Source organism: Acipenser ruthenus, chromosome 18 (assembly GCF_902713425.1).
Source record: "Acipenser ruthenus chromosome 18, fAciRut3.2 maternal haplotype, whole genome shotgun sequence".
NCBI classification, from domain to species: Eukaryota; Metazoa; Chordata; class Actinopteri; order Acipenseriformes; family Acipenseridae; genus Acipenser; species Acipenser ruthenus.
This window is the reverse complement of record NC_081206.1, coordinates 19,865,940-19,892,378: the sequence shown is the minus strand read 5'-3', so window position 1 is coordinate 19,892,378 and position 26,439 is coordinate 19,865,940. Positions and strand designations below refer to the sequence as shown.

Below are 26,439 nucleotides of genomic sequence, written 5' to 3'. Positions count from 1 at the left end.
TAATTGCAAGTTGAATTACAAAAGCTCAGCCGATCCATGCTTGTCACAATGTATTTATGCTTGCCAAGTTTTGAAAATAACCCTGACTTAAATACTTTGTTGCTATCGAAAAAATAAATAAATAAATAACAGATCTATCAAACAGGTTGTCAAGATTTGGTATAGATCTTTTATTTACTTATCCAACATTGGATGCCTAGTGGCAACACTTTCTAGAATAGACTAGAGAATATGCGAGTTAACCTCCAGACACTGCCTGTCAGTTTCTGATTCTCGTCAGTCACGTTGAACAGACTTAACCGGACTGTCGAGGTCTGCAACTCGCTGTGCCAGACCAGAAGAGTGCATAGGGCAAGGTGTAGCACCTTAGTGCCAATGTCATGTGCTTAGACTTCATTGATAACATGCTACTCCCATGACTGGAGGGAGTTGAAAAAGTATGGAATTCAATTCTTAACCAACAAGGTTCTACTGTACTGCATTTAACATCTACTGGGAATTGGCATAGTCAAGGCAACTGAAAAACTGAACACACATTATTTAATGGCAAAGAATTCCAAAAATATGTGGCAAATCCGTTTCACTGTCAGAAACCACTTATGAAAATCGAGTTTGAACCCAGTATAAGAAAGATGAATCCTTTAGGGTCCGACTTCTATGTTCGTATTAAAAAAAAAAAAGAAAGGAGAGAACAACATTTCTAAAGGCTTTATGACCATGAGTATAAGTCGATTCTGAGGTTTGACATGAGAAGGCAAAGTCTGGGATGCAATAATATTTAACTTATTGCTTTTTGATGCTACAATGATATTTTTTACATACTGTATAATCATATAAATACACTATACAATATAAAATAGTTTTTTTTTTTTTTTTTTTTTTTTTAATATGAATATGTTTAGGGTTTGCTTAGGTATGCTGGTTTTAATACTAGCACCAATACAAAAAAAAATAGTTAATTAAAAAAGGCACTTTCGGGTTTAGTTGAATATCTTCTTGGTTTGCGTCGCTGCCGTGTGGAGAGCGGAAATAGTTTGTATGCTTTTTTTCAGCCTTCCTTTTTCTCCACAGTTATAGGGTTTGAGGCACCATAGAATTGTACAGTCTTGTTTTTTTTTTTTAATAAGCCACCGTCTCCACATTAAGTCCTTATTCACATTCCTCTCCCATCTTCTACTGATAATGTATCCACATAGTGTTTTTAATACTGCACGTCTTTCCTTTATGTTCTCCTCCAAAAGAAATGGCTGGGTAAAGATTCCTTTTTCTTTTGTTCCCTTTCACTTCTCCTCTCTCCTTCAAACCTCGACTTCTCGCAGCCCATCTTGCATGTCAGAGACCATCCCAATGTCAAAACAGGTCACCATCATGACGCGTGACTTGCATAGGTTGACACAGTACTCCAGCTCCTCAGTGACTTGTTCCAGTGCCTCCAGATACTCCTGGGACTCCTTATCCAGGCCCAGGTCAACCTCAACTGTTAACGACAATGATAAGAAGCATGTTAGAAATGCATCTCACAAAACAACCCTGACACAGCTCAGCTTCTCAATGCCTGCAGTGGAGAACAGGAATTCTGCATGACATGATGTTTTTCTGCTAATATTAATGAGTTTTACCATCAAGATATGGTTGGACTTGTCACACTGTCTAGGCAAGTTTAAAAAAAAAAAACTAATTAGAACTAATCTTAGACTACCTAATATTTGGTAAGGTAGTCCAAGATTACTCCTAAATCAGGTTCTGTTAAACCAAGTATTAATAAGCTACAGATTTCAGTGCAGAAACATATTTGCCTGTAGGTACTGTAAACATCTAGTCAAGTCACATCAAACATTGTCCAAATACAATCTAAGCAAAAACAATATAGTTTTAAAAGAAGAAACACACAGCAATGACATGTACGTCAATCAAAAATAATATATAACACATGCTTTGACATACAAAAATGATGGACACGTAATCTCTGCTCAGCTCATATAAATATTGTTAAACTTGAATTATCTGGTCACTAAAGGTATTGGCATTTGCAGCTGCTAATTCAAAATGTCATCTTGTTGAATGGCACTGAAAAAAACATTATCTGTTCTTGTGGGTCTGTCTGAAAAGAGCATATTTAGTTCAAGTGGCTGTACACACAGACTATAACTGGAAATTCACAAATATATAAAACTGCTGACCACTGTGTTCAGTTATTCATACTAAAAAGCAACTAGACAGCTTCTTATGTGGAAATTCTGCACAGGAATGTCAGAAGTTTAAATGCGTCGGTAGTCAAGTGGGGATCTGAAATCAGTTTGGATCTGAAATCAGTTTGAAGCTGAACCGAGTGTCAGTGTGGTGGATGGCATTTCTTATTGATGAGGTGGATGGAGGTGGGAAAGGGGGGTTCCCTCTTGATCTTTGCCTCATAGTTTTCTGCTAATTGGAAGTCACCACTGTGGCCACAAGGGAGTCTGCTACAGTTCCAGTCCCACATTTCCCAGCATGAGATGTTTTAGAAAAACAAATGTAAGAAATTGGGGGGAAAGGCAGATGACTAAAGAGAAATAGAAAAATAAATAAATACAATAAAAAACAGAAACGATCAAGTACAATCTTTTTTCAATAGTATTGTGTTATTTGCCAAAGCAGCTGCAAAACCTTGTTAAAGCAAATCCTCTGGCAGCAAAGCTTAAATTCAATTACCTGCCTGTTAATTTGCTGCAGAAGTAAATCCACTGCACTTAAAAGGGAATTGGTCCTTCAAGATACAACAAGCTTCACAATTGCATGACAAATTCAAGATGGAATATCAAAGCAAAAACAGAGAGAGAGAGAAAGAGAGAGAGAGAGAGAGAGAGCAAGAGAGAATCGCTTTTTGTTGAAAGAGTTTATTGAAAAATGAGGTCTGTATTCAAGTACTTACACTCCCCTGTCCACTTGCCAGGATCCATCATCAGCCTTTGCTTTGTATCTTCCAGCTCTACCTTCAACATATCATGCTTTGCCTTCAGCTCTCTGATCTGCTGATGGCGCCTCTCTAGAAGCTTTAATTTTGTGTTGAAATACAGCAGACCCTTTTAAAAGAAAAAATACATTGAGGTTATGGTGGTCTACTGCAGACATTAAAGCCCATTATCTTTAGCCTTGGTCATTATAATTCCGAATTGCGACATTACCACTCCAGCTGAGTTTTTAGTGTGGTGTCGTTGGGTTCAAAGACCCTTCAGTAATATTTTGAACCCTGCTGAATAGGAGTAATATATACACTTGGTGGTGGGTCTATATTTTTTTTAGACAGCCATCTATCAACCATCTGACTATCAATCCTACCTAGTTGGGCCTAAATATGGGCTAGAGTGATAATAAACAAATCATAGGATTTGTATCTCTTTGTTTAAATAAGTTTATTGTACATCTCCTGCTTTATTCTGTACCTTTTCAACATCCTGGAATGGCTGCTGTAAAAGAAAAAGAAGAAAATGTGATGATTTAAAATTAAATCAGACCACCAGACAGCTGATTTAATACACATTTCAAAGCCCCTGCTCTCTCTCATTTCCACATTTATATGAAGAGGTAATGAGCCTGGATGGACATAAAGTTTGATCAAGCAGCCTAAGATAGCAAGAGATCTTCATTCGTCACATATTGACCAATACTTTCCCACTCCAATTCCCCCACCCAACTCTCCCCATTACAACCCACCAAATCAGTCATATTTAACACAATTAACCCAAGGCAGTAATTGCATTCATGTTCTCTACTCTCCAGGTCACCACAATATGTGTGCAGTTTAAATTAATATTTATAGCAATTGAATTGTAATCGACTTCCGCTGCACTGCTGGTAACTACACAGAGTTTAATGCAGGCATTCCTGATGCATGCTGTAATCATGGCTTGGCGTTTCTGTCTTATCTGCTGGAAAAGGGTGCTGACCTCCACAGGGTCCTCATGCCGGTGTCTCTGCAGTCGCTCCACATCGTCAATCTCGTAGACCTTGATCTCAAAGGGCTCCTTCAGTGTCCCAGGCAGAGGTGGCAGGTCCACCCACTGGCCAGTCGTGCTAGGCTTTCTCCCCAAGGATGAGGTGTCTGGCAGTGGAGCAGGAATCAGACGCCTTCGCTGCAGCCCTGTGTGGTGGAAATTCAAATGGCATTATATAACTGAAATGCATATTAACTTGCACCTTATGACTCTTTTGTTGACTTTTGTTGATATATACAGTGCCTTGCGAAAGTATTCGGCCCCCTTGAACTTTGCGACCTTTTGCCACATTTCAGGCTTCAAACATAAAGATATGAAACTGTAATTTTTTGTGAAGAATCAACAACAAGTGGGACACAATCATGAAGTGGAACGAAATTTATTGGATATTTCAAACTTTTTTAACAAATAAAAAACTGAAAAATTGGGCGTGCAAAATTATTCAGCCCCCTTAAGTTAATACTTTGTAGTGCCACCTTTTGCTGCGATTACAGCTGTAAGTCGCTTGGGGTATGTCTCTATCAGTTTTGCACATCGAGAGACTGAAATTTTTGCCCATTCCTCCTTGCAAAACAGCTCGAGCTCAGTGAGGTTGGATGGAGAGCATTTGTGAACAGCAGTTTTCAGTTCTTTCCACAGATTCTCGATTGGATTCAGGTCTGGACTTTGACTTGGCCATTCTAACACCTGGATATGTTTATTTGTGAACCATTCCATTGTAGATTTTGCTTTATGTTTTGGATCATTGTCTTGTTGGAAGACAAATCTCCGTCCCAGTCTCAGGTCTTTTGCAGACTCCATCAGGTTTTCTTCCAGAATGGTCCTGTATTTGGCTCCATCCATCTTCCCATCAATTTTAACCATCTTCCCTGTCCCTGCTGAAGAAAAGCAGGCCCAAACCATGATGCTGCCACCACCATGTTTGACAGTGGGGATGGTGTGTTCAGGGTGATGAGCTGTGTTGCTTTTACGCCAAACATAACGTTTTGCATTGTTGCCAAAAAGTTCGATTTTGGTTTCATCTGACCAGAGCACCTTCTTCCACATGTTTGGTGTGTCTCCCAGGTGGCTTGTGGCAAACTGTAAACGACACTTTTTATGGATATCTTTAAGAAATGGCTTTCTTCTTGCCACTCTTCCATAAAGGCCAGATTTGTGCATTATACGACTGATTGTTGTCCTATGGACAGAGTCTCCCACCTCAGCTGTAGATCTCTGCAGTTCATCCAGAGTGATCATGGGCCTCTTGGCTGCATCTCTGATCAGTCTTCTCCTTGTATGAGCTGAAAGTTTAGAGGGACGGCCAGGTCTTGGTAGATTTGCAGTGGTCTGATACTCCTTCCATTTCAATATTATCACTTGCACAGTGCTCCTTGGGATGTTTAAAGCTTGGGAAATCTTTTTGTATCCAAATCCGGCTTTAAACTTCTCCACAACAGTATCTCGGACCTGCCTGGTGTGTTCCTTGTTCTTCATGATGCTCTCTGCGCTTTAAACGGACCTCTGAGACTATCACAGTGCAGGTGCATTTATACGGAGACTTGATTACACACAGGTGGATTCTATTTATCATCATTAGTCATTTAGGTCAACATTGGATCATTCAGAGATCCTCACTGAACTTCTGGAGAGAGTTTGCTGCACTGAAAGTAAAGGGGCTGAATAATTTTGCACGCCCAATTTTTCAGTTTTTTATTTGTTAAAAAAGTTTGAAATATCCAATAAATTTCGTTCCACTTCATGATTGTGTCCCACTTGTTGTTGATTCTTCACAAAAAATTACAGTTTCATATCTTTATGTTTGAAGCCTGAAATGTGGCAAAAGGTCGCAAAGTTCAAGGGGGCCGAATACTTTCGCAAGGCACTGTATATGGCTTTACTGTAGTTTAAAATAAAGCAGCAGCAGAAGCAACAACGTAGTTTAGACTATATTACACGTTTGCCATATGGTTGTGTTTTCTTTTTGCAATTACATTCAATTTACGTAAAAAAAAAATCCTACAAAATCATAATTAGTCAAAAGTTCCACTTTTCTACAGTAATTTTATAGTGAGTTAGCATTTTTTTCAATTTTACAAACAATATTTGTGTTTATGTTAGAAAACCAGTCATGTTTTGCCAACGTATTATCAAAATGAAACCATGACGTAAAGTTAAAAGACTAAGTATATTGTTTAAAATCAATACTTAACTTCCCAATGTACGCAGTGCTCACACAGATCACGTTTTATGCCTCACACTAACAGTTCAGTGCTGCTTACTGCTCAATGCAGAGCCACTTCCTGCTTCATTGGGTCACAGACAATAATTATGATTATCGAAAATTTTTCAAAGCGATAAATTTAGCGCTGCAAAAAAATTATCTTGATTATCGATATTATTTCAACCCAGGGCCCTTGTCCTCGTAAATTAGCTGCTCTAATATAATTTGCTATACATATATTCTAGAATGTGGAATTCATGTTAGTTTGCATGAGGCAAAATAGGTAATGCAGTGGGGTTCACATAGTCCCACATGTGTTGTATATTACGCACAGGCATACATTCAGTACATCTATCTATAGAATTAGGATACCTTTCAAGGAATAATACCTTATAGCCAAGAGTGCATACAGCCGCAGACAAAAGTATTTGGGCAGTTAAAAAATAAATACATAAATACATAAATAAATAAACAAATAAATAAATAAATAAATAAATGAGAAAAACCAAAAATACAGTGATTTCTAGAATTTCTAATTAAGAACATAAGAAAGGTTACAAACTAGACGAGGCCATTCGGCCCACCTTGCTTGTTTGGTTATTAGTAGCTTATTGATCCCAGAACCTCATCAAGCAGCTTCTTAAAGGATCCCAGGCTGTCCGCTTCGACAACATTACTAGGGAGTTGGTTCCAGACCACTACAATTCTCTGTGTAAAAAAGTGCCTCCTATTTTCTGTTCTGAACGTCCCCACAAATGGAGATTTATCTAATCTCCATTTGTGACCCCTGGTCCTTGTTTCTTTGTTCAGGTCGAAAAACTCCCCTGGGTCGACATTGTAAATACCTTTTAGAATTTTGAATGCTTGAATCAGATCGCAGCGTAGTCTTCTTTGTTCAAGACTGAACAGATCAAATTCTTTTAGCTTGTCTGCATATGACATGCCTTTTAAACCAGGAACAATTCTGGACGCTCTTCTTTGCTCTCTTTCTAGAGCAGCAATATCCTTTATGTAGCGAGGTGACCAGAACGGAACACAATATTCTAGATGAGGTCTTACCAATGCATTGTTTTTACAAGTTTTAACATTACATTACTTCCTGTTGGCCTTTTTTATAGCTTCCCCACATTATCTAGATGAAGACATTTCTGAGTCACCACAAACTTCTAGATCTTTGTCATTCCTTCTTCAAATTTCAGTATCTCCCACCAGTTCAGTTTAGTTCCAGCTGCCAAAGTGGATACATATCTGCATTTTTCTGAGATGGCATCAAGAGGCTGCAAGCATCCGGCAGACGCATTTTGCTATGTCTGCGGAAGATGAGCGAAAAAGTACTCAGTGGAAGCATCTGCTAAGATGTGTGAGGCCTACAAGGCATATTTCGGCATGCCTGTCGGGGATCAAGACAAACCCTGGGCACCTCATTTCACCTGCGAGCACTGCAAAAAAACTCTGGAAGGTAAGATGGGACAATTGTTGCTCGGAATTTTATGTTATAAAATTTGTTAACGTACCCACTCCTCCGGAGAGAGAGCAGCCGTCTTTAGAAGAGAGCAGCAAGTCAGAGAGCGAGGAAGACGTTGTAGATCCAGATGACAATTTCAGAGGTGGAGCTGAGGAGAGAAACCCATACTACCCCAACCAAAAAGACCTCAACGACTTGATTAGAGATCTTGGTCTCACCAAGTCCAATGCCGAGCTTTTGACGTCTAGGCTCAAGCAGTGGAACTTGTTGGATGAAAGTGTGCAAGTCGCAGATGAGAGGAAGCGTCACCAACCTTTTTCCAGCTTCTTCACCCGTCAAGATGGGCTCTGCTTCTGCCACAATGTGACCAGTCTGTTCGAGGCAATCGGAATCGCCTGTAACCAGAACGAGTGGCGCCTCTTCATTGACAGCTCATCCAGAAGTCTAAAAGCCGTGCTGCTCCATAATGGTAACAAGTACCCGTCTCTTCCCCTGGCTCACTCGGTGCACCTCAAAGGATTACAACAGCATCAAGACCTTGCTGGACGCCTTGAAGTATGATGAGTACGGCTGGGAGGTCATAGGAGACTTCAAAATGGTGGCATTCCTGATGGGTTTCCAAGGTGGTTTTACCAAGTTTCCCTGCTATCTTTGCCTTTGGGACAGCAGGGACACCAAGGCGCACTACCACAGGCGGGACTGGCCACAGCAGACCGAGTTCTCTGTGGGGAGGAACAACGTCAAGTGGGAGCCACTGGGGGCTCCCGAGTGGCGCATCCAGTAAAGGCGCTCCGCGCGGAGTGCAGGATGTGCCCTATAGCCTGGAGATCGCAGGTTCGAATCCAGGCTATGTCACAGCTGACCGTGACCGGGAGTTCCTAGGGGGCGGCGCACAATTGGCTGAGCGCTGCCCGGGTAGGGAGGGCTTAGGTCGGCAGGGGAATCCACCGCTCACCGCGCATCAGCGACCCCTGTGGCCGATAGGGCGCCTGTGGCTCTGCAGCGGAGCCGCCAGATCTGTGTTGTCCTCCGGCACTATAGGTCTGGTGGCATTGCTGTGGATCTGCAGTGCGAAAAATGACGGCTTGGCAGGAGCACGTTTCGGAGGACGCGTGTTCCAGCCTCCGTTTCCCGAAGTCGGCGCGGGGGTTGTGAGCAGTGAGCCAGGGATACAGATAATAATTGGGCATGCTAAATTGGGGTGAAAATCGGGGTAAAATAATTGGCGACGACTAAATTTAAAAAAAAAAAAAAAAAAAAAAGTGGGAGCCACTGGTGGACCCCCGGAAGGTGCTGATGCCACCACTGCACATCAAATTGGGCCTTATGAAACAATTTGTCAGAGCTCTAGATAAGGAGTCGGCAGCCTTCAAGTACCTTCAAGACTTCTTCCCTAAGCTGTCTGAGGCAAAGGTCAAAGCCGGTGTCTTCGTCGGACCACAGATAAAGAAGATCCTGGAGTGCAATGAATTCCCCAAGAAGCTCACTAGTAAGGAGAAAGCGGCTTGGAACAGCTTTGTCGCAGTGGTTCGGGGCTTCCTGGGCAATCACAAGGCCGAAAACTATGTGGAGCTGGTTGAGACTCTGGTGAAGAACTACGGCACAATGGGCTGTAGGATGTCCCTCAAAGTCCATATCCTTGATGCTCATCTTGATAAATTCAAGGAGAACATGGGATCATACTCGGAGGTGCAAGGCGAGCGCTTCCACCAGGATATACTGGACTTTGAACGCCGCTACCAAGGACAGTATAACGAGAACATGATGGGAGACTACATTTGGGGGCTGATTCGTGAAAGTGATTTACAGTATAATCGTAAATCTCGAAAAACTACTCACTTCTAAATCTTTTGTAGTCATTTTTGTATTACTTTAGTATACATGTTAATTTGGATTCATATGTTGTTTTTTTCTGAACGAAGAGACACAAATTCGCCCGTTTTTCTCATTGGAAATAGGTACATTTCAAAATATCACTGTCCTGGTCACAAAAGCAAAGTTTGTGGGGAATAGCCATTTTCTATACTTTTGAGGCATAAGCAATTAGGAAATAACACTTACTACCCAGGAACAAAAATTGTGTTACATAGTGTAATAAAACAACACATTATTACATAACATGCATAAAATGAAAAATAACATGCAAAAAGAAAGCAAAAGGAACTTCAGACGCTGAAGGAAAGTAAGCTATACATGTTCACTCTCAATACATACTGTTGAAAGAAAAAAGCACCATCAAAGAATATAATTAATCCATTGTACTGGAGATCTGACATGCAGACTAAACACACACACACATATATATATAGATATAGATATATATGGATCACTATTGTGCTTTTCTGTTTAAATACAGTCACTGCCTGAAATAGATTTAGGGGGTGGAGGGTTGCTTGGAACTGTCATTCTTTTCTCTGAAGTATTAGGTGAGCAAAAATGTATTAGGATTTCAGCAGGCAAGAAGCAGTTTGGAAATCCAGTAGGAAATCCAATTGAAAGTTAAAGAGTATGCCTTCTCTATAGATCCAGTAGAAACTGCCTTGGGGCAAAACAAATTCAAACCCATCAGGGAGGTAATACCTTTTTGAAAAATATGTGCAATTTTAAACAGCTGTTGCTATTGATTTGTAGAATAAATTTGAGGCGTAAGATACGTGCTGTGAAAAGCAGGCCCTGCGCTGGAGAGGCCTTCATTCTGTTTGCAAAGCTTCAATTATTAAGCTATTGTAACAGACCTAGGTAACTACCAAATACAAATAAAAACTTGTCCCGGCATGTCAAAAACAGAAACCAATATACATTCCACAAGCCACTTGTGCTCTAAAACACTGTTTCACTTCTACATCAGCAAACACTTAGATCACAGGGCTGCTATACTAGTAGCAAATCAGCAGGTATTTATAGACCAAGTTCAATTACTTTTAAACCAGACCATTTGGGAAGCAATAAAGTCACTTAGGGTTATAGCCTGCATTACTTACAGCTTTTTCCTTCAGTTCATCACAAAGGGGGTTGTGTTACTTAAAATGCTCATTAAAAAGGGAGTCTCTGAGGTCTAATAGGAACATGTGTTAAAACACCAGCAAACAAAAATGATATCCAGAATTTTAAGTTTGTTTTTTCATGTTTCCATCAGCTAAAGAACCTAGAACTAATTTTCACTCCTGTAAATGTCATTATTGCCAGTTTTAGTTTGTCCAAGTTAGCTATGCATTAGGACGAACTAGGGTTGCCATGTGGCTCCAGATTAACCGGACGCTGCGAGACAGAACAGGATTTTAAACTTGCCCCTAAATTGAAAGAAATGAATGTGTAAATGAACCATCCTCAGCTACAATTAATAATGGTGCTTAAATACCCGCATGCGCGTCAAATAATTGTATTACAGTAAGAATGAATTGCAGCCAGTCGCTATTTTTTTCTGTTTGTTAAAATTCAAATCGCTCACATTATTCTGCAAATTCAATCAAAGCATCATCATCTCGTTGATCTATCGATAGATTAGCTATTCATTCATTAAGATCTGATCAGAAGCAGCTGATCAGTGTGACTTGTTTGCTGCGCCCAAGCAATTCCACCACAGCAGGATTAATCTCAGCAAAGGTGGAGCTCATTTATACGTGAATTACTTTCAGTTTAGTGGGAATTTTGAAATCCCGGTCTGTCTCAAAGCGTCCGGTTAATCTGGAGCCATATGGTAACCCTATTTGAATGCAAGAATGTGTCATTTTTACTGGCAGAACAACTTACCGGCTGATCTCTTCTTGGGGGACTTGGAAGTCCTGGTGCGACCGGAAGAGGACATGCCGCTCTCACTCATTGAGTCGTGGGCGGAAGAAGCGCTGCCCGTTGCTTCGCTGTCCCGGATCATGCTCTCATAGCCGCTGCTGCCCCCGCTGTGGTAAAATAATGCTGTCCGGCCCATTGCCGGGGGCAGCTCTCCGCTCAAGACACTGCTGTTGTCACTACCATGTCCGCTGCTGTAGCGCTGCGCCCGTCTGGGGGCAGTGATTTTGCTGTAGGGAGAAGGCAACATTGGAAGGGGCGACTTGTCATTACTGAGATTTACTCCACTGTCGTTACCACTGTCTGAGTCCCCAGAGGCCCTGAAGTGGCCCTTCCCAGAGCTGCCAGAAGCTAGCTCGCTCACTCGGCTATTGGCAGCACGGATGGCTTGCTTGGTGCCCATGATAGTCCCCCGGCCTGGCTTGCCGTTGACCCCTGGCATGGACCGAGTTGGCAGCTTCCCATTGGGAGGCAAGTTGGTGCTCCGTACAGTTGGTGGGGTGAGAGATTTGGTGGAGGAAGTCAAAGGCTTGGAACTGCTGCTGGCAGACAAAGTACGTGTTTTGTTTCCACTGATTCCGACAGCCTTGGGGTTGATACTGCCTTTGATCTGCCCTGTTTTTCCCGGTGGTCCCGGGATTGCACAGGAAGGTGGGGAGGTAGCAGTAGGGGTGGAGGTGGAGGGTGGAACTCCAAGCCTCGGCACTGACCGACTGGTCCTGCCATTGTTGCCCAAGCTGGCACCACAGTTTTCCCTAGAAAGTCCAGCTTTGGATCCCACTGAACTCAAGCTATCACATCTCTCTAGAGACATCTGGCTTCCATAGCACTGCCCAGCATCTATTTTTGCCCCACGAGGCTTCAGACTGGAAGTTGTTTTGGTTGAAGTGTGCTCGGCCTTTAAGCTTGAGGTTTTGTGACTGTTGGGCTCAACCTTTGATCTCACATCAACCTCCTCTTCTGCAGCCTTGGGTGCAGAGAATGTCCCTGCATCTTGGCCTGCAGTTTGTAAGGCACTGGTGGGCAGCAAAACTCTGTTTTTCTGATCCAAGCTGGATTTACGGACAGGTGGTGCAGGAGGTGAAGTACCACCAGGCTTTGGAAGCATGCTGCCTTTCTGCACAGTTGCCTTCTTCCCTAATGAGGAGGACTTTAGGCTCCCAGTTGTTGAGACACCCTCATGGTTTCCTTTGGACTCCGAGGAAGGCTGATTATGGATAACTGGGACTGTGCCAAGTGTGGTAGCACCTCTCCTAAACTGAGGCATTTTGCTGGGCAACTCAGATTTTTTGCTGCTTGATTTCTCACAGCCATCCACCACCCTTTGGGATGAGGAAGACACCTGAGACTTGGCCGGACGGGGCACACTGCTGATGTTCATGACTGGTTTCTTGGTCGGGATGCTTGTGCCGCTTCTGGAGAGTTTGCTAACAGAAGCAGAGTCGGTGTTTTTTGAGTCTGAATGGTTGTCCATGCGCATCAGCCAGGGGTCATCTGGTCTGCCCTCCTGCTGTTGAAGTTCACAGCAGTTCTGGATGCTGCTGCTGCCGCAGTGAGCGGCTGTTGAGGTAGGTTTCATTTTCCTGGGAAGACTGGAGTGAACTTGTTGGGCTGAGGGTATTTGGGAGTTGTTGAGGGTGTTGGCTTTCCCCACTGGACAGGCAGCTGTTTTAGCTGCTTTGATAGACTCAGGAGTTGATTGGCACTTTGTGACACTAAGAGATAGTTTGCTGGAAGCAGCACTATCACTGTCCAGTTCTGAGAAGCAAAAGCCACTGTCATTCATGGAGCTCTTGGCACCCTGTGGTGACAAGATCTCCTTATGGAGCATTCCCAGAGAATCCAAACAGAAAGCACCCTCAGGATCCATGTAAGTGTTGCTGGACTGGACACCATCGCTCTCCAAAGTGCAGAGGCTCACATCGCTGAGCCAGGAACTGATAGAAGAGCGCCTACTACCGGAACAGGCAAAGGGGTTCGAAAAGGGGGAAACCAGGTCAATGTTGACCCCAGAAGCAGCTACTTGGGAGGTATATGCATCAAATTCATCATTGATGCTACTAATAATGCTGACAGGACGGGAGCCTGAGGCAAGGGCCTGAAGGGAACAATCACTGTTGAAACTGATGATGCTGGATGGCCTTCCATTGTCCAGCATTCCCCCAATGGATAACTCTTCCACTACTGTGAAGACCAACTCATCCTCTCCATTCAGCTCCACAGGCTGCTTTAGGGTGACTGTGGTGGTTAGGATATCTCGGTCAAAGCACGTTCCCCTCAACTTTGAACGCAAGTCTACTGGTGTTCTGCTCATGGGATGGATCTTGCCAAGAACTGGAGAACTTCCAGGTTCCTTTTTAAGGGCCTGGTGACTCATTCCAACAGGAGGAGTCCTTGTCACAGAGCTACCTTCCAATTTGTGATACACTCTCCTAGATTCCTCCATCTGGGGAGGGGGAGGGGCAGGTTTGGGCAAAGGTCTCCTGTTGAAGTATGCCTTTTCCCGCACCACTGGCTCAGACCCCTGCTCTTGTGCTTTAGCGGCACTGGCTTGGATCATACTACTGCACTGATCAGAAACAATCACCTTCTCCCCGTCAGCACTTGTTCGATTCAAGTGCTCCAAGGGACCACCCACTCCTCCTTCAGATTGGGCAGTTGGCCACTTGGACTTAAGTGGAGACCCATCAGTCATGTGACCAGCAGCTGGAGAATGATGCGTCCTTTTCGGGGAAAGGCTTCCTTGAGTGGCTGCTTTCACACAAGTCCGAGGGGAAGGGACACTGCCTTCTTTCCCTGGATTGGATGCTACACTTTCAGTCCTTAAGGAAACCTGACCCCCTTTCACATCAAAAAGACCCTCCTCCATTGTGAATGCAGACGGCTCTTCACTTCCATCTATGCACTCTAGCCGCTCTTGCAACTCTGCAAATGTGTTGCACTTTAAGTGGTCCCCGTTGTATTTCCTGATGGCGCAATACGGGCCTTCTTTCACACGCTTTCGGTTAAGCGAGGGGATGATGGGGACAAATTCTGGTGGGCCCTCATTGTCGGTGAGATCGCAGTCTGAGAGGGCTGCACCCCCAGGTCCCACGTAGATGACGGTGTCACAAGACTGTTCGCTGCTGGAGGAGTAGTCTGGGTCGCTTGAGATGCTCAGCACTGGCAGGTCGGGGTCCAGTGCGATGGTGCGGGGATGGAAGGGCCTCAGGTGTGGTGGGCGACGGACTCGACCTTCTTCACAAGAACTATCCCCTCCAGATGAGCTTGAGGCATACTGGCAACAGAGAGAAAAAATGTTTAATAACCACACAAGACAAATTCTACTTACCAACTACAAATCTATTTTTTTCACTTGTTTTCCTTTTCTCAGTTCTATTTTCTGTTTCATTTTACACTACTCGTTTACTGACTAGTGCTTGCTTTTACTCTCATTGTTCCTTTATTCACAATGAAATGATTAATCAAGCTTTTATTGATTTAAACACATACCAATTCATTTTAATTCAATTCAATAATTTCAAGAGTTAAATGTGTGGTATTGAGGATAGTAAATGTGATGTCATATTTTGTGACATGAAGGTGGTTCAGTAAAGAACACAATAAGGAAAACAGAACATGCTTAGCTCAGAATGAATGTTCATCACAGTTGTCAAAATATTACAAATAAACTCAAACATTCAGCAGGAATGATGTACACTGGGTTGCAGAATAATGTGAATGTGGGCTAGTGTGTGTGGTGGAAGAAGCTGCCATGCAGTACATTTTTTGTGGAACAAACAGTGGTGTCAATCCCACACAAAAATAATACATAAATGGGTACACAAAAACAAAACGGGTTCAACCAGGTAATTTGTAAACTGACTGACCTTGGATTTTTTCTTTCTCATGCGGTGTATCCGCGATGCGAGCTGAATAGTAGTGAGGGTCTCTGCGTAATTGGCCGGATAGTCAGAGATGTGGGCAATCATTGTTGTTCTGCAGTTGATATTCCCAAGAGATTCCCTCAGCAGCATAGTCAGCTTGCTGTCCCTGAATTACACATTAAAATATCCAGTCATTTAAAGGAAAAAGCTGGTTGCCAATCGCAGTCCGTTCACTCAAAGATGGAATGCATGCAACTAGTCCTGGATGCTAGCAGCTTCTGCATTTTTATGAATTAGCTTGTGGTTCTGCTTATAAGATTAGATATACATAGAAATACATAAAGATATTAGGATAGTTCTGTATTCAGCAGGCATAAGAAAAAACAACATACAGTGGTTGCAATGCCTGTCTTATTGTTAGATGAAAGGGCTGCAAGTCAGGAAATCCTGGATTTAATTTCCAGCTGTCACTGTGACAGACTCACTACTGCATGATTAAGGGGCATTTCACTTGAACTTGTTGTTTATCAGTTGTACCGAGGGAAAAAACTGAATAGAAAAGTAGGACCCAATTGACAGCCTAGCCTGAAGAAATTCAAATGCATTCAAAATATGAAGCCTAATTTACCATTAGAAGGACAGACAAGATTGTTTATAATCCAATATGTACAAAACAAAACAGTTATTCAGTACAACACAAACCATTCTAGGTTTACCAAAGACGTGTTTTGTAGTAAAGAGACTGGCACACCCTGGCTTACCTGTACGGTACGTGTTTGGCTCCGTTGGCCAGGGCCAGGACCACATTGCCAAGCGCAGTCAAGGATAAGCAGAGGCCACCTCCCCCATCCCTGCTCTTGCTCAGCACCTTCTCACAGCTCCCCAAGTCGATGAGGTGCAAACGGCTGCGACCACCAGACACTACAAGAAACAAAATACAGGCACAGGTTTGGAGACAGGGATGAAAAAGTTCAATACAGGGGTGACGCAATCGTCTGATCCAGCATGGATCTGTGAGCAAGGCCACGTCAGATCTGATTCAACAATGACTATTTGCTCCAATTTAATCAGAGTTGTTCCAGATATCCCACTTTTTACACTTATGTATGAATATCTCTTGGAAAGCACAAAAATAGATACTAGAAGAAAAGGCTTCTAAACCCATCACTAAACAGTATGCATTGCCCGTTCTGAAAATTACTTCTGACCTACTGTACTTCAACACTGGTTAGGTTTTATAACCAGTGGGGTGTTTTTTGTTGTTTTTACTATTAAAATGTACTATTAAAGTTTGAATGAAATACATATTAAAATATAAATACCAAGTCAGCATTGTCCTTTTTATTAAAAATATATATGATGGCTTAAATAGTAAATGACAGGTTTACACAATGGGGATATATTTTCCAAGTATTTACTCTAGTCTTTAATTCTGTGTTACATTAACATTCTCTATTCAAAAAGGAATATATTCAGGCTAACTTCACTATAACGAACCCCCCTGGGACCTGGAGAAATGTTTGTTATATCAGAGTGTTCACTATAACAGGGTTTGGCATTTTCCTGTATCAGAATAATGACAAAACAGCAAATTTGAATTGAACATCAATATATAGTACTTTTATGAAGATTACTTCACATTGATAAACATTTAAACGGTATTATGACAAGGTACTCTTGACACGTGTGTGTAACCGCAGGATTTATTAAACACAAAACAGAAAGTAAACAAACGGGTCATGTGACTCTACCAACGATGGTAATGCACAGATGACACATACAGAAGACAGGCAGGCAGGCAGCAAGTCTCAATCGAGCGCCTGTCTGTAAACAATCATGTTATCAAACATAACTCCAAAAAGCACACAAAACAAACTGTTTCCATATATAAATTACACCAACACTAATTTCCCTTGTGCAGGGCAATCGCCCTGGTACAGGTATGTTTAAAAGAAAACAGTAAAGAAATGAAAAAGGAAAGAATGTACATTTACATGCTGAATACAGTAACTGCACATTTTTCTCTTGAAAAAACTATCTAGCATAGATTGCTTCTCACACCCGTTGCCTGGTTGCAGTTTGTGTGAAGATGACGGACAGGCAACGATTGCATTCGTCATGCATGATTCGTACTGCAATAAGTCATCTTTGGATTAGTTTTATCTTTGAATTAGTCAACCATGGTCTTTGTTTTCACTGAGAGAATAACACACTTGACACTGGAGAAAGTTCAGTGTCAGTCAGTACTGAGATCGTTCTATCCGGGTCGAACCTGTACATGATTGTTCTAATAGGGCTAATTTACATTGAAAAAATCAGTTCTTGCTGTTGGGATCGTTAAACGGGTGTTCATTATAAGAAGGCTTCATTATACTGAAGTTAGCCTGTATTTAAATTTCTCAACCACAGGTTTTTAAAGCTGGTTTGTCTCCACACACACACACATAAACATTCAAAGCAAGTGGTCACAAATCTCATTAGACATTTGCGCTTATTCATCTGACAGCCATAATGAATTCTGCAAGGGCACAACCAGAGTTAAATATTAATGATGGGCTAAATGCAGTTACCAGCAGAGTCTTCTTAAATGTCAGATCTGTTGGTGTAAGAGAAATCGTGTAACAAAAAAATAAATAAATAAAAAAAACAGCTTTATTAATTTGTCCAAATCATGCAATTATTTTGCAGTTTTGTGCTGCAGACAAATTAGATTTTTTGGGGGAGGGACTCATATATGTTAGGTGAATGGTTATTAGTGTGGTTCTAAACACAGGCATCTGGAAGCGAGGGGTTGTGTGTGCGTGTGCGTGTGGATATAATAAATCAGAGCAGTTTCTCAAAAACCATTATTAAATGCAGGTTTCATGAACTTGTAAGCGCTTACTTTGTAAGCACAGATGTTGCAGTTATTCATCTAGCTTGCATTGTTTTGTCAAACAGATAAGCAGTTCTAGTTCCAAATTCTGAATGCTGTGTTCCACCATCCCAGAAGCATATTGAAGGTACTTGACCTACTAGTTTTGTAAATAGTGATGCTGAATCACAGTTCTTAGCGCAGTGCTTAAAATATTTCATATTCTCTTACCTCTAGCTCAATCAATTTGTGTTCAATGTTATATATCTATATATAAAGGCATTTTGATAAAATAATTTACTAACAGATATGGTAATGTAGTTCTGCCCAGGTAAAACAGGTCACTTCAAATCACTTTGAGACTGCTTGCATGCCCATGCTCTTACTTAATTCAAAGTCATGGACAAGAGAGAGATAGAAAAAAGGCAAACCAAGTTTTTCTAAAGCTGCACAGTTCCTGCTGTTGGCAAGGCTTTGAAAAAATCAAATTACACAAGCTTGCCTAATTCATTTTCAATGTTAGCCTGAACACACAGCATTGATTTGGTAAATGTAAAAGGACTATAAATAGGTTTGCTAGGAAAAAAATACCTTATGCCTTGTACAAATCAATACATTATCAAAAGGGCTTGCTCAACTCCAAAGAACACTTGAAATTTCAGGTCATAACATTCACTTTGGTCAAAGCGAAGTATTACATGTTACAAGAAGACCTGCACTCACTTCATATAACTTGTACAATGCAGTACATTAATAATAACAATACTAATAATGATCAAAAACAAACTATATCTGGTCCCCCAATTCATTTCAAATGTTGTTCTTGCATTCACGCACTCTCTGAAAGTGATTAACATATAAGTATTCTCTATCTATCCTGGCTCAAAGGTGTACTCTTGTTCTCTAAGACAGAATCAAATTACACAATACAAAAAAATACTTACTTCCTCCCTTGCCACTTTTCTCCATGCGGTACTGATAGATGTGCAGGGTGAAGAGCATGTGGGAGTTCCTCCTCTCCTCCTCATCACAGTCTGGCTTGCTGGTGCTCCTTGCAGCGATTGCTGCATCAAGGAAGAAGGCAGCCTTCTCTGCAGTGGGGGCCCTCAGCTCACTTTGATTCTGGAGCTGTAGGGAGGGGGGGGAGAAGTCTCTTTGACTAATTGGACCCAGGCACACATTTCCTGCCCATTAGATTAGGTCTCCTGGGCAATCAGAGAAACAAATATGCACACAGAGGGAGAGGGATAACCAAAGGTAATGGAAAAGCACGAGCAGTATACTTCCTAGTGTGTTAAAATTCAAGAGGAAGATGGAGCAAATATTACAGCTGGAGCTCTCTTACTGTATGTTTAGTGAGGGGAGGGTCTCGTGAGAAGACAGGCTTGGATAAAGAAGCTTAGGCTAGAATATTCAGAATATGTATTTATTTTCTTTGTCAGGATGCCAGACAGCAAAACAAAAAAGCAACACATTATGTTCTACCTAACAGTGTTTTTTTTACAATATTCCATATGACCACATGGATGGGCTCCAGATCCTCACTTTGGAATGCAGGTTTTGTATTAATTCATGTTTTTTAAAATTCCTTATTAAATTTCATGGTTGAGTCCAGTATACTGGACAAAATACAGTAAAACCTTCAAACAGTTACCAAAGTGAATAGAAATGTATAGCTGCTAAAGACTGCTAAAGTTGCTAAAGAAAGTCTAGCTTGCTTTTTATCACTTGGCTATAGTGACAAATGTGATTCTCATATTCCAACATTAAATCACCTGTATATAAAGGCCACATGGGAATGGTCCATTCAGAGGACTTTATAAACAGATTTGACTGTTTTTTGCTCCCCAAGATAACAAATCTGCTTTGGGCATGGCAGCAGGTTCAAAATGCAAAATGTGTTACAAGGGAAGATATAAAAAATGCCTTAAGCTGAGGCTGATGGAGGCACCTGGGTTCCACAGATGGGATCCTCCCGGAGGTAGACCCCTGGAGACTGGCCATCCTGAAGGCTCCCACTGGCCACGTCCGACAGCAGGTCCTTGAGAGTCTCGTCCTTGCCACAGATCTCCACCGCCGACACCCGGATTGAGAAGCGTGTGCCCGTCTTCTCCTTGCGTTCGTTGATCAGCTTGAAGAGCCAGGATATCGCACAAGGGACGATCCCCAGGTTCTGGGTGGAGTTATCTCTCCCGATCATAGTAAACGTTTTTCCTGAGGGAGCGTGGAGGGAAAGAAACGGAAGTCAGTACATTCACATAGTAAAATACATATAGTGCTGGATATAAGAAGGAAATGAATATATAAAATAGCAACATTTTCACCAGGACATAGAACAGTTGTGGTGTCCCCTCATAATATATTAGAATAATACAACTCAATACATAGTCATTCTATTTAAGGAAATACAAGAACAATCAAAATACATTAAACAAATCTACGAATAATACTCTGGTGTCACTGCTATTTAATGCTAATATGAAATTTCAACTAATAATCCATGCGTATTGTCAATTACACCAAAAACCTTAAATCTACACAACCAAGACCCAGAGAACTGGAACATTTATGTATTATCAAAATATATGCGTCTACATTTGCATGTTTGTGTTTCATGATCATGCCAAGTGGAGGACACCAAGATTCCTCCATTAACAAACGGTCAAGAAATGGTTTCCAAAACCCCCTCCTTAGAGATCTCATCTCATGTACCAATGGTGTTGGTGGCATTATTAACATCTGTAATGAGATTGTATTCAAAGTAACTCTACACAGGATTATCTAAATCCTGCATCAGCGAGATATAACTAATATGTATGTGTATAAACAGAAGACAGGTGCTACAGCCCATTTGGTTTTAAAAAATGATCAGAGCTGCTTCTTGTCGTTAAACATTTTTCTTGTTTCACGCCTTTTACCCATGAACCACTGAAACCCCACAGCCCAGTTGAGAGCACAACCGCCCTTCTGCTCTGAGTTTGCTGCAGTACACAGCAGGGGCAGGATTTTAGGCACAAAGACCTCAATGATCTTGCACGAAGGGTCAATGCAGCAGTCAGTGATAGAATGATACCTCAGCGGTAACATGTTCATATTTTGACTTGCCGTACAACAGTAGCACAGTGGTTGGAACCCAAAAATGCTGATAATCTATTGCAGTGCCAGTGTGTTATCTTATCACGCCACTGTGCAGTATTTGTTCAAAATTAATTGTGGCAATATAGAGCTCTGCTAATGGTTCTTCAGGTTAAAACACTCGCGAGGGAAAGTGAAAGTACAAAGTACACCTTTTAGTCCCCTCTTGTGACTCCTGAGCATGTCATTAGTTAAACACACAGTAACGTTTACTGTAACTATTTTTATTATTTCAAGTGCCGAGAGGTTTGTAGGAAAGTAAATGGCTCTAACGCATACTGAATCCTGCTTCACACTCTAAGCATTGGGTATTAAGGTTTAAAAACAAAGCTAACTAAAAGAGAATATATTTTGGAGGCTTGCTAAAATGTCTCGGAGCCAAATGAGTACATTAATTAAGTCCTTGACAAGCAGCATAATTAACGCACCTCAGGTGCACTATGGGGGGGGGGGGGTATTGAAATAGTGCTTTTGTAGTCATTTTTATTTCATCTTTTTTTTTTTTTCCTTAGATGGGGAATAAAACCAATATCACCCAATTCAATAAGAATGTATTCCAGGAGAAAAGCTTTTTATAATTTCAACCTTGGGAACTGAATACATGAAGCCCGTTTCTTTCCTGGACGCACAATATGTTAAGTTTGCAAAGTCAAATAAAAGAGAGAATGCTAACACACACACACACACACACACACACACACACACACACACAGTACAGCTTTATTGTTCCACTAACTGACAGCATGTAATTATCAGGCTGACATCGTAATTAACTGTAACAAATTTAAGAGCTCACCAAGCTTGACATGACCGAAGCAGAATATGCAGCCATCTGCACCGTTCACAACAGACTGAATGACTTCTGCTACTGTTCCTGAGCACACCTCCGCCTAAGAGAATAATACAGATGGGGAAAATGAGACTACTGGCATCCAAAACAAAAAAGACAACAGTGCAGAGTTCTGGAAAAAAAAAACTGATATACACTAAACCTTATTTGGTTGCTTTGAGCAAGGAAGGATTTTAATTCTAAGGTATCTCTCAAGTCTATAGCCAAGAAAGAGATAATAGATGCAAGATTTGTTTAACATTTGACAGGCTTCACTACATGCCGGCTGGGGCTTGTTTCAATTAAGGTAATCCCCTTCTTAAAAGGTAATGTAAACAGGTGACTTTGCATACACTTGTGTCTCATACGCACAGCCTGAATCATACTTTTGTCTACTGTAATAAACTTTTTTTTTTCTCCTTAATCATTGAAGAATTAAATATTTGAATGAGATAATGGCCAACTGTTCAGTCCATCCACACTTCCCTTGTTAAATGCCTTACTCACTTTTCCACGAGTGGATGTTAATTACATTTGACTGCACCTGTTCTTTCTTTCTTTCACTTACTTGTGAAGCATCCTGGGTGAAAACTGCATCAAATGCGAACATCTTTGGGGCAGCAACAACAGTTCGTCTGTGACCTGAGTTTGAGTGTCCATTTGCCGAAGGTTCGTAAAGGGTCAGCTGTTTCTTGCGAGGGTCCACCTTCAGGAAAGACATTGATTCGGACGTGTCGTGCGCTCCTTGAGAGGGGCAAATGCGCACCATCACCTTTACCTGAAAATCAAGATGGCAGACACAGCCATGAACACCTTTTTTTATTTATTTATATTTATTTATACAGGAAATTAACCCATTGAGGCCAAGGCCTCATTTACAAGAGGGTCCTGTCATACACAAACACAATCATACATAAAACACCACAATTAATACTTGTGTAGTCCATTCTTAGACAATAACAACAAATAAACAAAGGGGCAGTAATACAGCTTTTTTTTTCTTTTAAACATGGACTAAAAGAAAAGCAATGACAAAGAGTTTTAAGCAAATCCCTAATATGCTCTTTTTAACCAAAAAAAGAGAGGTTATCAAATTCCATTCTTAAACCATTTGAAAGTGTTCCAGGTTTTTGGGAGTCGATAAGAAAAAGCCAGCTCTCCTAATCGTGTCTGTATCCTTGGGACTACCAAGCTACCAGAATCATGAGATTGCTAACTATAGCCAGCATGGACCTTTTTGACCAAAGTACTATGATAATCAGGAACCATACCTTTAATAACTTTAAAAACGAAATAATACCAGTGATAAAGCCTTCGATTTGTCAATGAGAACCATCCTAGTTTTTTTTAAACATCTGGCAATGATGTGTCAAAAAAGGCCATTCTAAAACAAAATGGCAGCATGAATGATATATTACATCCAAAGACTGCTTGGAAGCAAACTGATAGATAAAATCACCAAAACAGGTAGAATAGTAAACAGTCACCAACTTTAATCTGCTAGCCTGAGAAAAAAAAACTTCTTATTCCTAAAAAGGAAACCTAGTTTAGGTCCCAATTTTGAAATTAGTTTATCAATGTGATAATTAAATGTAAGATGCTCATCGATCCATATACCTAAATATTTATAGGAGGAAACTTTAAGTGATTCACCATACAAAATAGTAATAGCCCAGGTCTGATTGCTAGTTTTCTTCCTGTTGTTATATAGGATAACTCGTTTAACAGGCTTGACACAGCTTCATACTGTCAAAGCTTAGTCCGGGGAGATATTTGGAGCTGCTCAAGTACTTTGCGGTTATGTTAATATGTACGCCTGTCACCACAGTAGGCACTGCAGCACTGTGTCAGCTTTACTAACCATACTAATACAAGCATTGCCCCCAAAAAAGTGCTACAATGCATAAACTAAAAACATGGTTTAATGAACATATAGCATTATCTAACAAGCTGGAATCAAGTTAGTATTCTAACTGTTAGTAAGGCCTTCAAAGACTTGATGTTTCTTGGCATTTGCAGAACTACAATAGTCTGCTCGAGGCAGAATTTCTATGCGTGTCTGTTTCTTCAGTCCCCCCTTCAGACCTCACAACCTCAAAGCTTGTCAATCCGAGTACAGAATGGTGAAACACAGTGTAACAAGTGTTTCTGCTTTTTAATTTTTTTTGTTTTGTTTTGTTTGGCAAGTGGCGACTGACACAAATTTGAAAAGACAGGCCTAGAAAACGTACAGAACCTGAAGGTTTAATGAAACAGCTGTTTCCAATAAGGAATGCCATTGGATAGTCCCCATGGCAATCTGCACAAAAATCTCCTAAAATCTACAGAGACAAATGTCTTTTCTGTGAAGAAAATGTCCAATTCTGCAGCATTTACTTTTCAATGAAAAATAGAAAAAGTAAGTCACAGTTAAGTAAGCAATAACACACAACACATTTGTCGGAAAAAAAAAAAACCCACTACTGCCGAGCACATTTTTCTTTTGTTTCCTTTTTTTTTTTTTTTTTTTTTAGATATTCAAGGTTATTATTATTATTTAAGTACTGTTTGAAAAACTAAAAATATAACACATTATTTACATGTTTTATACAGTTTGGTAAGTAAAGTTGACGTTTCAAATTACTGTTTCCCCTCGTACAATAATTGTGCTCTGTACCTTTTTTTTCTCTATTCCTCCTACACTGTGCCATCTGAGTTGAAAAGAAACCACTGCACTCCTAGGCCCTTTTCACAACGCAATTACAAGCAGGAACTAATTGGAAAGCACTAATTGAGGTTGATGCAGTTGAACTTTTCATCACTGCCACTGGTGTAAACTTGTTCTGCCTGTGTGGTTATGCTAAGCGGACTTAGCTCTATGAAGTCGCTCCTGTGAGAGATGTCATCTAAAGCATAAGCTGTTACGTGATAGGTGGCCACAAACATGCTTCACAGACCTTTGAAATATAGGGCCCTGAGCAAAGAAAAGCTGTCCCCTTTTTACCAGCTATATCCATTTACATCCGTTTTAACAAACTGAATTTATCCATTATATATTTATTATTTACACAGGAAGCCTGAGACTCGGCTTTACAGGTCATTCGATCTGCCACTCATCCCCAAAGAATTCAACACAGCAGGCCTTCCTGTTTGTGGTTTGCCCAACGAAGACCACCCAGCTTCAGTTTTGAAGGGCAAAGTTGCCCGAAGAAGTTTCTAATTCCACGTTAAGAGTGCTGTGCTATATGCATGTCTTAACATTTATTAGATGTTTAACATAGTTTTAAACACTTCTTTTGTTTTGCATGTCCTGCATTCCGACTCGACTTAACTGCTGCCATGAGGAATGCGTGGAGAGCCATTTAAACATTGTTAAATGTTAGGCAAAGGCGTTTGTGTTTTTATCAACAGAGCCACTCTGATGCGGTCGTCCTCGTTTCCTTTGCAATAACTACAAACAGCCCAGCAGGAGCAGCCAAAGTGATAAGAAATTCAATCTTGGATAATAAAGGGCTTCAGGTTGAAAACACAATTAAAATGCCTCTCACATTCACCTTGATATCAGGCAATAGATATGTTTATTTCCCTTTTTTTTTTTTTTTTTTTTTACAGTTGTCTCAAGCCAAAAAAGCCCACTCTTTCATTGACATTCAAACCTTGTATTTAATCTATATTGTTACAAATCCAGGGCTGATCCCATGTCTGGAATTAATTTAATTCTAACAATGAACAACTGCATTCCTAAAGCTCAGTGTAAACTCCTTTTTCATTTCTAGGGGTAGCATTATGACTGACACAAACATATGCCTGACAAACTACTTTTGCCATGACATTTAAGCTTGTTCCTATATATACACGTCTGTTGTAGCAAACGACTCCTTCTAAATTGACTTTCAAAGTAACTAAAATACCAGGCAACATTTTTTTTCAGATATAAGAGCTTGACAGATTGTTTCTACCCTTCACTTAGTGTGAACTGTCAGACTAATACAAACCTTTACACACGTACCCCAGAGTGTAACAGCCATTTCAGCAACGGGAGTCTGTCCTTCAAATTAATCATTACCTTTGGCATTTACCACAATCTTTCCTTTTCATAACGCTACACAATATATTATTGACTATGCTTTGAGTATTGTGTCTATTCTGTTCTAACAGTTCCTATTAAAACCACCTCCCTATTACATCCATTATTACCCATTATTACCCCTTCAAAGCGCAATACTGCCACTGTAAATTGTGTAACTTTGGAACCAGACTGTATTTATAACTAAATGTGCAGAAGAGAGGCACTAGGCGTGTAATATCTAGAAAATGCAAAAGAACAAAAACACAGATGTATGTGTGTCAT

General features: G+C 40.9%; 1 protein-coding gene across 6 annotated transcripts in view; it reads right to left on the bottom strand.

The window, feature by feature from the left end:
* Positions 1 to 860: 860 nt before the first annotated feature.
* Positions 861 to 26,439, bottom strand: part of kif26ab (kinesin family member 26Ab) — a 118,087-nt gene continuing 92,508 nt past the window's right edge. For 4 of the 6 annotated variants that reach the window (XM_034058280.3, XM_058991453.1, XM_058991454.1 and 1 more), the window contains 11 exons: positions 22,678 to 22,887; positions 22,077 to 22,170; positions 20,097 to 20,359; positions 19,090 to 19,273; positions 16,053 to 16,212; positions 15,295 to 15,457; positions 11,390 to 14,702; positions 3,924 to 4,117; positions 3,420 to 3,443; positions 2,909 to 3,059; positions 861 to 1,477 (listed from right to left, as the gene is read on the bottom strand). In XM_034058280.3, the coding sequence (XP_033914171.3) occupies positions 1,299 to 1,477; positions 2,909 to 3,059; positions 3,420 to 3,443; positions 3,924 to 4,117; positions 11,390 to 14,702; positions 15,295 to 15,457; positions 16,053 to 16,212; positions 19,090 to 19,273; positions 20,097 to 20,359; positions 22,077 to 22,170; positions 22,678 to 22,887 (4,935 nt within the window). In that variant the 3' untranslated portion in view covers positions 861 to 1,298. The remainder of the gene's footprint in view (positions 1,478 to 2,908; positions 3,060 to 3,419; positions 3,444 to 3,923; positions 4,118 to 11,389; positions 14,703 to 15,294; positions 15,458 to 16,052; positions 16,213 to 19,089; positions 19,274 to 20,096; positions 20,360 to 22,076; positions 22,171 to 22,677; positions 22,888 to 26,439) is intronic. The other 2 variants (XM_058991451.1, XM_058991452.1) reach the window with 2 other exon arrangements.